Below are 16,230 nucleotides of genomic sequence, written 5' to 3'. Positions count from 1 at the left end.
TCCAAAACAGAATTAGTGTACGAAGGTATCCTTGATCCAAATTTAGCACTGCAGCTCACGTCACTTCGCAGAAGATCAATCAGTACAGACAGAAAAAGCAAGAAAAAAGAGGAAATATGAGAAGCATATGGACAAAAGCCACTGGAAAGAACTATCACTTCTAGATTGTAATGTCAGAGACATCTGGAACCCGAAATGCTCTTTCATAGAAAATTCCAAATAGGTCATATTCAGAAGAAAGCATGGAAGAAAAATATAAGTCAGCAAAAAAGCAAAGCTAGAAGGAAAATATTTATTTTAATATCCTTGAGATATATGTGGAATTACATTTTATTATCAACTGTCAAGATTTTCCCATATAGAATTCAAGTAGACTGACTTTCTCTCCTAACTCTTGTTATTTCCTGCTGGTTATCATAAAATAGCGGTATCCTTGGCATCATTTAAAGATATTTCCTACTTCTTTCCACACACGCAAGAAAAGAACAAACAGTTTCTTCTGTGTTTAGTGGCAATTAAGGGATGTGGCCAGCTGTACGGCAGCACATGCTTCAGTAGAAGTGTGTGACTGCTGGTCCCTTGGCATTTGGAGCAGTCTCATTTGCTTCATGCTTATCTTTGAAAGCAGGAACATCTTAAAATAAAAACTCAGTGGAGCCCGCAGGAAACTAGCTGGCAATGCGTACCTTAAACATGCTCTGGTTCTGCAAATGTCTTGTGAGTCAGATTGGTCTTACTGACAAGGAATATTTAGGTGTAATGTCGAGTGCTCAAACATATAAAAACTTACATCAAACACATGAAACTTATCTCAAACACCAGCACAGTCTGTCTTAAGTACGCTGTGTGTATTCACTTACGGGCAGGGTGGTGGTTGATGTTTTTAGTTTTTAATCATCAACCGAGAAGTTACAAGTTTGAAGGAAAAGGACAGCAGCTCAAATCCCAGCCCCTGCAACACAGCATAGAGTAACTGTGTCTCAGCAGTTGGGGGGGGAGGGAAATGAAATTATCTTACACTGTTTCCTTTCCACCAAGTCCTGGCAGAAGGACATGCAGGCGGAGAAGAAATGCATGAGCTCAGACAGCTTTACAACAAGGAGATTCTCACTGCAGAGCAGATTACAGAATTGAAAGGAAATAGAAGTTATTGTCTTTAGCTAAAGAGCATGAATCTGTGACCTGCAAAATGAATTCAAAACAAGTGCCCATGTTAAAAGAAAGTCTACTTACAAATAATGCATTCATTTCTCATAAAAACAGAGCAATTTTAAATAAACTTAAATATGCCAATCTAAGGCTTCAACCCGATTAAACTTGGAAAACTAACTACATGATTTAACGACCTCTTCTGCCTTTAAGAAGTAATTATTTATTTCGTTGTGTTTATGTGCTTTCATGTATCAAACTCCCCAAACCTCCCACTACCGTCCTCACTCTGATGCACAGGTCCAGAGAAACTGGTACAGTCCCTCGTATCTTATTTCTAGCTTTTATTCCCACTCATCCCATCTTCTACTTCTTAGACAAATAATCCTACTATCAATTTGCAGCATCTGCATTATCAGAATGATCAGGTTCTGTTTAAATGTCAGGTATACACTTCGAGAGCACTCAACAATTCAAAACACAGTGGCGATCAGCCTATTCAGCAGTTATACTACTCCAGGATCTATATTGGGTCCCACTAGGCTTGCAGATGAGATTTTGACTGCTTTGACTTACAATGCAGGGGAAGTATGTGCACACTAAGGGTGAAAAATACACCGCACATATAACAGCATCACAGCTGCAAACATACACTACATCAAATAATGGTCACACGATTTGTCGCCAATCCTGTCACTGTACCCATACTTCTATTTAGCAAAACTCCCCATGTTCCACCCAGAGCCACCTGCCCGGCACAGCCCCATTTTATGTTGCACAGTACGACCGCTCCCCACGCACAGAAGTGGAGCGGAGTTCCATGCACCGCTTCTCAAACCAGCAGGGACCTGAAGGACCAATGAAGGGGAATTCCCAATGACAGCATCTTTATTTCTCCCCAGCAATGGGTCAGAGAACAACAGAGGTGCTGTACACATGGGGCCAGGGGAATGCTGCAGACCTCACAAGAAAAAGAGACGCTCATGTCGTGCAGGAGAAGTTGCCAAGTCAGCACAGCACCGTTTGACACTTTGTGCCACTTCACACGATCAGACATCTCAGACTTAAACAGCCAGATTTTCTGCTGTGCACGGGGACAACGGAGAATCAGGTTGCACATGTTGATAGTAATTTCACAACTGCAATACTGAGAGACATAAGCGCTCAGATTGGGAACCTCGTCCTTCCTCGTTCTGTCAGAGTTGGATTTGCTAATCTTCTGGCAATAATGCCGAGCACATCCTCTCCTACCAAAGAGAATGTATGTACCATTTGTATTTATTAATGAAGACCCCCATTATCAAGGTGGTATGAATAAACCCATGTTAGACAAAGTGGCCACACATGAATAAGTAGATATATCACAAACTCAAAAACATAGCTAGGATTCTGCCTTATACAGTCCTTTATAAATTAAAAATATCAGTTGAGGTGGCAAGATCACATTTAAACTCACATTTTAAAGACAGCTACTATGTGTTCTTTATTAAATACTTTAAATATCTTCTACAAAAGCAGTTAGCCTTATTGACCCTCCTTCGCAAGGAGGGTCACACTTGTTATGCTCAAGTCTCACAGGGCAACAGCCCTCCGAGAAGAGTTTGGCTGTCCCAAATTCACCTTTCTAGAAAACCGAAGTTATTTGGCTATGGGACACAGACTTTTAACAGGAAGAAAAAAAACAACTTAAAGTTAAATTTTAACAAAGCTACACACTTTCAGAAATAATAAATCACATAATGTGGTAAGTTCCTCTTCCCCACAGAAAAAAGTCACATCTCCCGTAGGGGTCAATGACAGCTCCAGAGCTGTCCGCAGCAAGCTGTCACCGTGCCGAAGCGGGATGGAACACTGATGCAAACCGTGCTGCGGCCGCTCCAGTCGGCCGGGATTTTGACACAGGGGTCAAGACCCACTTGCGAGCGGAGGGTTTGGACCCACCGACAGCTTCTTACGCGGGAACAAACCAGCGCGAATCGCAACCCGAGTCTCCTGCCGCCGCCGAACGCCCCCTCACAGCTCCACGCTCTGCTGTGAAAGCCCCGCGAGTGCCGTGGGGCTGGAGAGACGCACGGAAGAACGACGAAGCGATGTGCCCCCCCAACCCCCCGCTTAAACAGCGAGTACTGAGTCCTTTCTGTTCCGGGAAGCGAGAGGGGCTGCTGCGGGCCCGGGGGCGTTAGCCCGTCCTGGGGCTTTAGTGCGAGGCTCAGCGGAGGGACAAGCCCGCGGGACGGCTGGGGCTTGGGGAAAGCTGAAGGCGAGAAGGCGAAAATAGCTAACTAACTAGCGTCTCCTCCTGAAAACGGACACATGTGGCGCAATTCGCTTTCCTGCGGCGGCGGGCGGCCCACCCGGCCCGCCAGCCCCGGTGTTCGGCGCTGCCGCCCGCCGGAGCGCACCCCCTGCTCCACGGGGCGCCCGGCCCCACACGATGGCCCCGCTCACCTGCCGCTCCCGGCGCGGCCCTTCTCACCTCATGGCCCAGCTCCGCGGGCGCCGCCCGCTTCCCCAGCGCCGGGCCGGGGAGCGCAGCGGCTGCAGCTCCTCCCGTCCCCGCGGCGGTGCGCGGCCCCGGGGAGACGCCTGGCGGCGGGGCGGCAGCGGGCGGGGCGGAGGAGGGCAGGGCTGGGCCGAGGGGCGGGCGGGCCCCGTCCTCTCCTCTCCTCGCCGGTCCGGTCCGGCGGGGCCGCAGCCGCTCGGCGGGACAGCCGGCGGGGAGGGGTGCTCGGGAAAAGCCAGTCCGAAGGGCAGGCGGGGTGGCGCTCCGCCGGCGGAGCCCGCGGGTTTGCTCTGCAACGGCTCTGCGGAGAAACTTGTTAAAAACGAAGTATCCGGCCCGCGGCTTTCTGAGCACCGATGCAGCCACTGCCGTGGCCATACAGAGTTGTCCGTACTTGTAAGGATCCACAGAAACCCCCTCACCTGCGCTAGTGTTAGCTAATTACTGCCAAGGAAGGCACCTCACAGCATTAAGAATTTCCTGCACACATACGGATTTTGCTTTGTTATCTTGGGATTTTGTTGCAGACTTGCGCCCTGGCAGGCTGAGAGGCAGAAGGGAGCATGTGGATCTTGTGGCTGTTTCTGCTTGTACTGTCATGGGTCATCCCTGTGGAGATGCTTCCACCTTCTCCATAACCACCATTTCAGTGCTGGAAAATCACGATTCAGCTGAGCCTTCTTCAGGCTGAACACACCCAGTTCCTTCAGTCACACTTCCTATGTCAAGTTCTCCACATTTAACCATCTCTGTGGCCCTCCACAGGACCCTTTCAAATTTTTCAGTGTCTCTCTTGAACTGGGAAAGACCACAGTTTGGCTCAGTCCTCCAGGTGTGGACCAACAATTGTCAAATAAAGTGAAATAATGGCATCCCTTGAAATGTTGCCTATGCTCTTGCTGACACAACCTGGGACACAGCCTTATTTTTACAGCTGCAAAGGGCATTGCTGTCCAGCTGCTCAGCTTGCAGGCCACCGGGCCCCCACAACCAGTTTCAGTAGCACTACACTGCAGCTGAACTCCAGCCTAATCTAGGACCCTGCTTTTAGAGAAGGATGGACCAGATGACCAGGGATCGAGAGATGCCTTCCAACCTAAAATAGACCTTTCAGTGATCCTGTGATTCAGTTTGTTGTGTTTTGGGAAATGGTAGATAACTTGAGTATTATGTCAACTCTGTTTAAAACAAATGTATTTGATTGATTCATTACGATTAGTGAAAGTGGTAATGGTTGATCTGCTAGTATTTGCACATTAAATAATCTTTTAGATGTACTCTGTAACTCATCAGGCATATGAGTACTTTCTAACATGATGGTCTTTAAAAAGCTGTTTTTAAAGCAGATATTATTTCAATTGCCAAAGCATGATTGAATTATGATTCTGTTTCAGTCAAATTACACTATTAGGTAATTTTTGACAGTATATGTTATCTCAGCAGTGGCTGTCAGATCCAGCTAGGACTCTGATGAGTAAAAGTAATCTTTCTGAGGCAGTTTCAAGCATTATTGCATCAGCTAAACTTTTTTTTTTGAGAAATCATGAATCCCATGGCCATCAGCAGCATGGTATATTCTACTGTCATGGCTGCTACAGTTTGCTGTCATGTTTTTTAACTTAAACTGCCAGTGACACTATATATATGCTAATATTATCATATGTTAATAGGCAGGGCCTGGACAATTTGAGAGGGCCCAGTGTTCATGATGAGTCTGAGGAAGAGGAGTGAGGTGACACGATTCTGTTTACAATAATACTGCAATACAGCAGCATCACAGCTAGACCACTGAAATCTGCTCTGCTTTATACCAGCAAAGCAACCATGGCAGGGGCCTTGAAACTAGATGATCTTTAAAGATCCTTTCCAACCCAAACCAATCTGTGATATTTGTGTGGATGATGTTGGGTGACTCTACCTGTCAGGTCTTCATGTTATGAGGAGGTTTTGCAAAAGGTCAGCGCCTTTGGGGTGGAGGAGGGAAGTTCAAACAGCTGTCACTAGTGCAGGGTGTCACTAGTGTAGGGTGTGAAATGTGCAACAGGTGACATCAGTGTTTCTAGGTGTCCCTGTGGCCCAATTGCTGTGGCCTGTCCTGCCCTCTAGTGCCTGCAGCACTGTCTCCCACTATCCCCTCTCAGCTCCCCCTTGCACCCACACACACCCTCAGGAGATGCTGCTGTGGTTCTGAGCAGGGACCAGGAGCTGCAAAATACCGGGGCCACCCCGGGGCCATCGTGGGTGCGGAGCTGGCCACCTCACAGCTTTACCCACCTGCCTGGAACCGCTGCTGCTGGGGACACAGACCAGAGAAAGGGGATTTGGAGGGGAAGGGCATCAGGAGGGGTCCCTGTGGGGAGGTGACGTGAGGGATGTGATGCTTGCATCCAGGCTGGGATGGGGTGCCTACTTCAGCCAGTCACATGCCAGTCCCCAAGCCACCCGGCTAGTGGCAAAGCTTGTGCTGCACAGCCTGCGTGTCTGCTGGCATTACCCCAGAGAAGTGGCAGCTACACCATTACCCCGTATCACTCTTCCCCTCCTTACTGTTGCTCATGGTTTTCTGCTTCTCCAGTGACCAACAGGATGTGAGGGGTCGTCTGCTCTTCGAACCTGCCCATGTCTGGGGCTGAATCCAAGTACAGGGCTATTAATGGAAAACTGCTAGTGCAGTGTAAAGCTTCATGGATATATAGCCTGTTACAGCAAACTCTACCACAATACAATATGCTCAAGTTGTATCTATATATTGTACTTAAGGAAAAATGCATGGCATAAAATTCATTATATTTTTGTGATAATTTAAGAATACATAATAATGCCACAACCTATTTAAACAGAATAATTTGACACTTCAGGTAGGTTTTCTAGCAATCAAACACAAAGCAGGAGTGACAAAAATGAAAATATTCCAGGTGATTACCTTCCTCTTGTAACATTCCAAAAACAAATATTCAAGTCAAGTAAACATTCAGCATTTGTTTGAATCTTTTCAGGAATGATCCAAGGCAGTCCTCTAGGTTATGCTAAGTCTCCTGTAAATACATGACAAGATAATCATTCAGTAATGAGGAATCCTTGGAACTGACATCCAGTGTTCCAAAAATGAGCTGAAACATTTACAATTCTCATGAATCATGTAATAAAGATTTTTAATTTCTCTAGATAAAGTTAGCCTGAAGTTATTTACCTGACTTACCTGAAGTCATGACAGAAGTGTTCATCATCATGGTAAAAAAAAACCCAAAACCAAAATTATGCAAAATCTTGGACCCACTGAAATTAAGATGAACCTCCCACTGACTTCAGTGCTGAAACCAGAGTTTCATTTCAAGCCTTCAATTCCAGTCATATGCATGAAAATAAATTCTTATTAGAAACTTCTAAACAGATGTAGAGAGCACCAACTACCTTAATTTCATACATGTAACACATTTATGGATGCTTTGAGAAATCAATCATAAATGAAAAAACAAGCATGCTTTGTTGAAATACTGTCAACTCAGCAAACAGAGGAGCAGTTTACAGGGGAGTATTTCAGCTTTGAAAAGCATCCATGGGTGTATCTGTCTACAGTCTGTACTATGTGACTCCAGATACTCAGTTTTAACATATTCATATTACATCAAACCAGAGTGGATTTGTTGGTGGTTATATCTCATTACTTCTGATTTTCAGCTACCTCCAGAGAGAGGTAAATACCTGACACTTTCCAAGGGAAATTTTCTGTGTAAGCAATAGCTGCCCTGATTGTCACTAGATGTCCTAGCCCAGGATGGAGGGAAGGTAGGGTCTGCCTGGGAACCGACATGTACAGGTGGTCCAGCGAAAAGTCTGGATGTCCCTTTCGAGGGTAGGAGATGTGGAGCAGGTTCTTGTCTCTTCAGGTGTCACTCCTGACAACTTACTCTCAGACTGGGATCTGGCCTGCTGGGTTAGCACATGGCTTCTCTGACCTGCAGAGAGGAGGTAGCACAAAGCAGTCTGGACAAGGTGGGACTTCTTCTACAGACGCAGCTAGCAAGGAAACAATGGTGCTGCAGTGGAACACAATTCTACTTTTATGAGGGGGAATGCTGTGGGACTATGGTGGGTCCTTGGATTCCCTGACAGAGGGCATGGGAACAGAAATTAGCCTTGAAGATATTAAGGCCTACCCATGAGAAAGATGGGAGTAAAGGAGTATCCGGAGATGTTAAGGATGTACCCGTGAGAGAGAAAGGAGTAAAAGAGTAACATTGACAATAGTAAAATTAGCCAATGAGATGTTACTGCTGTAACTTGTAACCAACAGTGAAGAGACACATGAATTCGTAGAACTATATAAAAATGCACTTGTGGTAATAAATGGCCTCTACTACTTTCATCCTGGAAGAACTTGGTCTATGTCGTTTGTCCGTTTCAACCACGACAGAATGGCCCACTGGTGAGGCTGGCCTGTGAACAGGCAGATAGGTGTGGCAGTGCAGGTGCATTTTGGCAGTGATGTCTGGTACTATTTCAAATGAATTAGCAGAACAACTACTAAGGGAACTGAGGCTGGACTTAGCCCATGTCTCCAGCCCCTCACCAATACTCCAGGAGTCGGGAGGCTGAGGAGGATTTCGCACTGGCAAAAATTCCCAGTTGCAGGTAACTCTTTGAACCTGAAGAGGTTTGGGAGCCTTTGCTCTATTACCTGCTGAGATGCCCATCCAAGTTTTTCAGGAGAGGAGAGACTAACGTGGGTGAAATCAATTTATCTAAGTGCCACAGTAGCTACCTTTCAAAACAGGGAAAGTAAGGAAAATCTGTTTTGAGAATGTTATCAAAGCACTTGTAAAGGTTATTAGGATGGTCTCAATGCCCTTCTTATGACCTTCCAGAACAGGGTGTGGGACAGCATTACTTTTCAACTGTAAATGTCCCAGGTTATTTTTGATCGATTGGATTGTGTAGAAGGGGATAGAATTTCACTACCATTCACTGCACTAGTGACCTCTCTGGAGTCTTACAGCCTGAAGTCAGCAATGTCAGCACACGGAAAACACACTCTAATGCTCTGCTATTGCTTAGGTTCACCTCTCAGCATCACCAGGGCACGAGAGGTGCAAATAGATACAAATAAATTTCTTCTTTCAGCTAAGCCATTCATCTCCATTTACTTGATGACTTGCCTGCTTGCTACTCAGTTTCCAAATCCTGTGTTTCTGCTTGATCTGAGTCATGTAACATGAAAGAGATACGTCGTGGACGCTGTGCCTCAGCAACAACTTTGTCAGCCTCTTTTTCTTCTGTGACTGGTTGGTCATCAGCATCTGTCTCAATGGCCACCTGGGGTTCTGCATTTGTTGGCTTGGGCTCTTCAGCAGGTTCCTCTGTCTGATCAAATGGAGGTTGAGAGCTAAATGCATCTAAGCGTTTTTCAACCACTGTACGAATCAGGGCTGAAACAGAGAAAGCCACCATTAAAAAACAAGGAGGGAAAAAACCTACAATTTGAGATTATTTCATATATTACTGACCTATAAATTCTTAAACAGAAAGAAAAAAACACTAAAAATGAAATAATATTTTAATGAGAAAAACAATCCCTATTATTTCAGCTGAAAATTAATTAGCTAGATGTATGTGGTAGCAGTTTTACAACATTAAAAATGTTTTAATATAGTTTTTAAAAAAACTCAAAAAAGACACATGTCATTGGAGTTCTTGCTAAAATAACACTTGCTACCTTAACCCACAAAGACCCTGTAAATGTGATGTTTATTCTGACTGGGGAAAAGACAATCAAGAACATCAAGCAGCCAAGATTACACTCCAGGATTTGGTAACTTACAGTCAAGCATTGTCCTCCCCATAACCTTCCTCTCTAGTGTTTCTTCCACTTCTGTCATCAGCCATGGAAGGAATTCTGTCTCAATATCTGTAAGCATTTAGCAGGAAGAAAGGAAAAATGTCTTTTTATTAAGGATAAGCGACATGATCTTGGGGCTGTTTTTCATTTGTTATGATCATTAAGGGATTAATATCTTTGCCAAAACCCACTTGCTTTGCAAGAGCCAGATTAAATCTCTCAGGTATTGTTTGCTTTCTTATCTCCTGCCTTTCTTACTGAGGTTCCTCGTTGTTATAGACCAGAATCCTCTCAGCTGCAGTGATTTTCAAAATGGGTCTGACACCCTTGAAGAGCTAGCACAGATGAGATACATAGTTGTGTTCTAGTGAGATGAAAATAACTATTCTGAACAACTCAGGAGAATAACATTTCCTGCCTTGCTTTCCAAAGACATCTGGCTTCTGGTCTGCTGAAAGCATTTGTTCCCTCTGACTAAAGAGCTCTTGCTTACCCATGTATTTTTCAAATAATTTTATTTGTATGCTGTGGTCCCAAAGCCTGCCCTGTTTGCAAACTACACTCGGTTTCTGCATTTGCCCCATTACTTATTCTGGAGAGAGTATATCCATTCCCAAGTTGTGGTCTGGGCACCTGTGAGGGGCTTGGGGAAGCAGGATCTAGCAAGGTAGCCTATAAGAAATGCCAGTGATTCTAAAAGTCACTGACGTACAACTCTGAACTAATTTCCAGGGCCTAATTATAATTGACTAATCTCTCCATTGCTCTGACAATCATTAAGAAAGATTCAGAACGACATACAGATTTCTTTGCCTGTCCTATCAAAATACATTTACTTCAAATTGGATCAATCTTTCTCTGTGCTACCAATTCTAATCATCCATGTATTTCTCTCCAATTCAAAAGCAGCTCTTCCCATTGTAACACTGTCAGGTCTTGCTTATTCTTGATTACTGTACAGATGACCAATAATGTTTGTTTTAAAAATTTGAGTTTGGAAACTATCTCTTCAGCCACGAATGTACATGAATAAAGTATTGTGACATTAATCTAAATCATAGGACAATATGCTATTTTTTATGGTTGTTTTGACCTTTATATTACTCAACTCACATACTAAAAAAATGCACAAACCTCTTTCTATAGGGTCATAAAAAAAACCACTTTCATGAAGATTGTTGAAGACCGAGGGAATGAGATCAGCCAGGTAACGCTTCGCAAATGCCCGAGCTGCAATTTTCTCTGTGGTCTCTTTCTGTTTTTGCAGCAGTTCCTTGTGCTGGCGTTTGCGACGCTCCTGTCAAGACAATATTGCATGTAAAACTTTCAGGCCTTTAGCCATTACTCCTTTGATCTGAACCTTGAATAATGATTACAGTGAAGAAGTTATAAATAGCAAAGACAATCAAGAGTAGCAATACTTATGGCCTCTTTCTCAAAAACTTCTCATGTGAACAAGTGCTTGAAAGGAAGCTTGTACTCGATCTATGGAGTATTAAAATCCACAAGGACTACAGGGAAACACGTTCCTTTGGTATACCTTTCTTGATTTTGGCAAGTCTGTAAAACAAGGGTCTTGTAGCTGGCCAAACGAAACCCTTCTCTGATACCTTAGTATGCATTGATCTCATGACTCTCTGCTTTATTATTGCAGATAAAACTGATCTTTGGCCTTGGAATGAGATGAAGTTGAGTCAGGATTTCCTGAACTTTTAATCTTCACAATTTTATATCCCATTTGATGTAATTATAGATTAAAACTCAAATTGGTCCAGGAAAACATGGAAAAAACACAAATATATAAGGCTTATGAAGAGCGGATAATCAAGACTTGCCCTGCTATTAGATAGTATTAATATAGCTTAATACTTGGAGATCTTAAGAGGTAGAGGTGCACATACAGTAGATGTATGCATTAAGTGTGAAAGACTAGGAGGTGCCTCTCTTAATTTCAAGCTCTGTGAATATTTATTTAGCAGTTATAATGAAGACGCTTGAGTAACAGCTGCACCAGGTACAAAGGGTACTATTAGGTTTGGCCTCTTGATCAGGTGTCTGATTATACCAGGTCACTGAAGCATGACTTATCCGAATAACACAACAGCATGATGCTGCTGCACAAGAGCAAATGACAGAGTGCAGCTGTGTGGCACCAAAATGCTTTGAGGAATATCAAACTTGGCAATAATCTTTTGGGCACATCCATCTTATTTCACAGCTTATTTTTCAGTACTCTCTTCTGATGAGCATTCAGAGAGGCCTGTTCTTCATTAAGGAAGTCCTACCTTCTCCTCTCTGTATCGCCTGTCCTGCTCTTCCAGGCGCTGTACTTCAGCAAGCTCTGCATTACGCAGCTCTGTGTAGGCGCACTGATGTGCCCATAGCCGGGCCAGCTCTTCTTCCTCCATGACTTCCAGCAAAGCTTGCTCAACCGTCTTCCCAACCAACACTTCCAGGATTGGCTTGACTTCAATGTCAAAGTCAAACAACTGAGGATGGAAGTCAGTGAAACAGAGATAAATGTCCCTTAATCACACTCACTCTTAACATCTTGGCAAGGAGAAAAGGAGGATGAACAAAGACCTTGTGCTGAAGGCAGGCCTGAGAAGTGCAGGTGGAGGGGTCAGTGTCAGCTAAGGCAAAAGGTATGAATGCAGCTGGGGGCTAAGTGATGAGTGCGCTGGAGTGAGACACCACACACCCTAACACAGCCACTGTGGGGGCTGCCAGGGAGAAGCAGAGCACACGCCTGGATCCTATTTCTGCTCACCTCTGAGTTCCCAACCCCTTCTCAGGCTGGACACTATTTCTACAGGGGAGAACATTTCTCAGCATTGTAGTTCTTAGCTGAAAGCAGCAGAACCAGTGTACATGGTGAAGCACCTTCATTAATTTTGGGCTTAACCTCGCAGCAGACATTGGCACTTTCCTTTTTTTTGCATATTCTGTAGAGGATAAGGTCAGTGCTTTCTGTTACTGCCTCAGTTATGCATCAGAAACACATTTTGTATCAGAGACATATTTTGACAGCATGTGCAGACCTGACTTCACTTCGTACCTCTCCTTCCTCTATTTGCGTGGCCACATCTTTCCCTGTTTTGGCTGGTATGAAGAGCGGAGTGGGTGGTCTGTCCAAAAATGCATCTGTTTGACACTCTGTATCAACCCCTATTACCCAGTCGCTAATCTCTTCCAAATACAGCTCTAGAAATAAAAGCACAATGAATGCTTTAAGTTAGATTATATTTAACTCTCAACAATTTTAATGACTCTATAGTGTGAATTATATCAAACAATGCAATAAAATGTCTTCTATAAAGTTAAAAAAGAAAACATCTCAAAACATAGATATGTTTGCTGCATCTGATGCCATGTTCTCTGTAACATCTGGTGCACTTCCTGAAAGGGCGTTTCACTTGGTAGGTTTCAAAAGTCAGAGTCTAGACCATTTCAGCCCACCCTGCAGAATAAACAATTCTTGGTACACTCAACAGGATAGTACCATCTCAAAAAGGGATAATGATTTCCTATCTACTAACAAGTAATATTGAAAGCATATGTTTTTCTCCATTGTATGCATCAAACCAAAAGACTGGATCTGTTTGGTTTCAAGAATGGTATTCTACTTCTGGCACTACCAGAAGTGGTTTTGAGGTAACCACACATCTATAACAACATGTGCTTTATTTGAATTGTACCTGTCTCCCACTGCACAGATAAATATCTTGGTTCAGATAACAAAATGCAGATAAAAAAATTATCTGCACTAGTCAGTGGGAGGGATAGGAGACCAAGACTTCCAGACTAGATAGACTCCTTCTGCATCCAACAGTATTTGAATCATAAAGAGCCACCATGTTCATTGGAGGTGGTGTAGGAGATCTGCAGGGTTGGGACAGAGGGAACATTCAGAAGCCAAGGACCATGTCTGATTAGCATGTACCACAGCTGTTTTCCCAGTTTGTAAGTCAGTCAAATCTGAAATGATTTTCAGAGGGCACAGCAATACATTACACACACCTGATGATTAACCCACTGCCAAATTTTGTTTTTCCTACAAATAAAATTTTCTTACAAATTGGGCAGTTTCCTGTTCTAAATTAGGGTATGTCCTCCAATTTTTAGTAGTAGTTTTATTCTTACATATGACTGCAGTCTTGAGCAAAATTTTAAAAACCCCTGAATTTTAAGCATATACCAAATTTCTTTGATGACACTTGAAAAGCAAAGAATACACAGAGAAGTCTTGACTAGTGGTCAAGAATGTATACTTGAAAACTGAAAAACAGAGCCTCTGGGAAAATGTCACTAATTAGCCAAGTTTATAAAATACAAATAAAAATAAGGGGTTATAGAGGAAAGGATTAGAGAACATCTGATTCTCAAATTCTATGATTCTAACCTTAACCTTATGTAATTCTACCAACTGTATCATCAATTTAGTAAGTGAATATAGATCAGCAAGTTCTTGTTTTCAAGTGAATAATAATAAAAATAATCAGCCTTTTACCTGTCTGCACATGAACATGCTCTCTGCCTTCCACAGGCTCAGGTGTTCTTGATTGCTCTTGCTCTTTTGTGCGCTTTCTAGCCAGTGCTTTTCTCCGTGTTTCCCTCTGCCTTTGAATCTCAAGGGGATTGGGGTGGGTACACTGAGCAGGGGTGAAGAAGAAAAAAAAACCACAAACCAGAACACACTACTTACTTGGAAATGATACTAATTTCTCTCCACAGGAAAATGAAGGTTGTTGTTTGATTTTAATGCCACAAATCTAGCATTTTGGATTTACTTTTCTGCGTCTTGACTCTAAAATTTTAGTTACCTTAAAGACTGTATGGCATTAAAGTAATAAGGTATGCTAGCTGCCTACACGCACATCCTAATGGCATCTCACACTAAGAGCAATCCATTGCTATTTGGAAGTGGATATTATGTACAGAACTTTGCGAGATAAAGTATATTAAAATGCCATGTTCTTGCTGACAAGTAAGTTTCTAGGTAAAACTTTAAGGTCAAATAGACTTAAATCCATTTCTTATATTATGAACAGAATTGTTTGCTAGATAAAAATTATAGGTTCTTTATTGGTGATGAAGCAAAAAAAACCCACACTAACTTTTATATTCAGTACTGTATATGAGGATTGAAATGAACATCACTTTCAAACTTCTTAAACAGAACATAAGTGAAATTAACTCTTAAGAAACAGCTACTGAACAACACAAAGTTATTTCCACAAAGTAGCTTTAAAAAATACAGACTGCTTTAAACTCTTATATGATCAAAGTATCTGTATAGAAATATTATCTGAAAATAAAATATCACTAAAACATTCACCACTGTACCAGGACAAATAAAATACTTTTGCCTCCACACAAGCAGCTTTTGCATACAGCTGGACCATCTAGTTCTGCTTCTTTAGTAGGGTAAGCCAAAGACTACCCCAAGACCTAATTTCCTAAGAGCTGCTGTTCTCACCGATGACACCTGTGGATGCATATGGTGAACAGATCATGCAGTGATGACTTGTGCTCAGTATCATCACACTAAAGAAATGGGGGGCAAAAATGAAGTACTTAATGGCAAAAAAACCCAAAACAAAACAAAACAGAACTACAGAAGTTCATAGGAAACTAAGTGATTTACAGAAAGGCTGAAAACAGTTGCATGCTGGTTTAACTGGACAGCCTGTGACTGTGTGAAATTACAACCTCAGTAGTTAAAATTATTAACAAGAAAGTTTTCCCACCCTATTATTTTTCAACAAAGCTGTAGTGTGGTCTACATAAAACACATACCGCAGGTATGACTTGAAGGGCGTAAGTGTTGCCACGCACCACTCTCCTGTCATACATGAGGTTGGCATAACGAACAGGTTCCTTCTCCCTGCAACACGTAGCACAGACAGTTGTGGTTACGGAGCTGCAACCCATATGTTAACGCCTCAACAGGCCAGAAGGCTTTTGAAAGGTCAGAGGTGCAAGTTCTCCCGAAGGATTGCCCTCCCTCGGGAAGGAAGAACGGCGAGGGAGAGGAACGAAGGGCAGAAGGGGCCGCGGTGCCCGCTGGGGGCGCACAGGCCGCGGGGCTGCATGGCGCGGCCCGCCGGACGCTGGCACTCACGGCTCGGCCGCGTCTGGCGGCGCTCGGTACTTCGGGCGGGTGGGCAGGGCGCGGGGTCGGCTGGAGTAGCTGTAGGGCACGGCTAGGGCAGCCGCCGCCGCCGCCGCCTTCTCCGAGTCGCGGGCTGGCAGCATGGCGGGGTCCCGGCCCGCAGCAGCGGGCGGCTCGCTGAGGGAGCGGTAACGGCCGCCCGCGTGGCGGCAACGTCTCCAGGGCAACGCGGGGGCGGGGCGGGCGGGCGGGCGGCCGTTAGTCCCGTTCCGTGTCAGTTGCGTTCTGCTGTCAGGAAAGCGCTGGAGGCTGAGGGGGATTCAAGAAGGGCGTGTTTGCTCTCCAGGCACTGGGGTGCTGAGCGGGAAACAATTTCTTTAACTGCCAACGGGTTTGCACTTGGCAGCGCCGCGCGGCCCCTCCCGGTCCGAGGTAATGAGGGAATTTGACCGCGAGGTGTCACCGTCCCTCTGCCGTCGCTGTACGAGCTGCTCGGGGGCTGGCAGGTTTCCAGAGACACCGACAGCGTGTTCATCCCCGTCTGGCGTGCCACTGAGGATGCAAAAATTGGCTGGGAGATCGCAAAATCCTGTCGGATGGTGTGCTGGTGGCTTAAGTACCGATGTT

General features: G+C 44.2%; 2 protein-coding genes across 8 annotated transcripts in view; both read right to left on the bottom strand.

Moving 5' to 3' along the window:
• PLAGL1 (PLAG1 like zinc finger 1) overlaps positions 1 to 3,734 on the bottom strand; it is a 49,696-nt gene extending 45,962 nt beyond the window's left edge. For 4 of the 6 annotated variants that reach the window (XM_065834839.2, XM_071806465.1, XM_065834837.2 and 1 more), the window contains exon 1: positions 3,598 to 3,734. The gene's annotated coding sequence lies outside the window, so the exon portion shown is untranslated. The remainder of the gene's footprint in view (positions 1 to 3,597) is intronic. The other 2 variants (XM_065834840.2, XM_071806464.1) reach the window with 2 other exon arrangements.
• A 2,649-nt stretch (positions 3,735 to 6,383) lies between these two features.
• On the bottom strand, positions 6,384 to 15,914 carry RSPH3 (radial spoke head 3). Of its 2 annotated transcripts, none has more exons than XR_011738366.1 (9): positions 15,613 to 15,914; positions 15,288 to 15,375; positions 13,999 to 14,140; positions 12,547 to 12,692; positions 11,774 to 11,977; positions 10,623 to 10,785; positions 9,471 to 9,557; positions 7,561 to 9,078; positions 6,384 to 6,687 (listed from the first exon to the last, which is right to left on the bottom strand). XR_011738366.1 is itself a non-coding variant. In XM_065834692.2 (9 exons), exons 1-8 carry the CDS (start codon positions 15,744 to 15,746, stop codon positions 8,816 to 8,818), a joined length of 1,227 nt encoding a protein of 408 aa, XP_065690764.2. In that variant the 5' UTR covers positions 15,747 to 15,913; the 3' UTR covers positions 6,384 to 6,687; positions 8,809 to 8,815. The 2 variants fall into 2 exon arrangements, 1 of the variants encoding a protein (XP_065690764.2); XM_065834692.2 differs by having other exon boundaries at positions 8,809 to 9,078; positions 15,613 to 15,913.
• Positions 15,915 to 16,230: the final 316 nt, after the last annotated feature.

The sequence above is a fragment of the Patagioenas fasciata genome, chromosome 3, assembly GCF_037038585.1.
Source record: "Patagioenas fasciata isolate bPatFas1 chromosome 3, bPatFas1.hap1, whole genome shotgun sequence".
Classification (NCBI taxonomy): domain Eukaryota; kingdom Metazoa; phylum Chordata; class Aves; order Columbiformes; family Columbidae; genus Patagioenas; species Patagioenas fasciata.
This window is presented reverse-complemented; position numbering and strand designations above follow the sequence as displayed.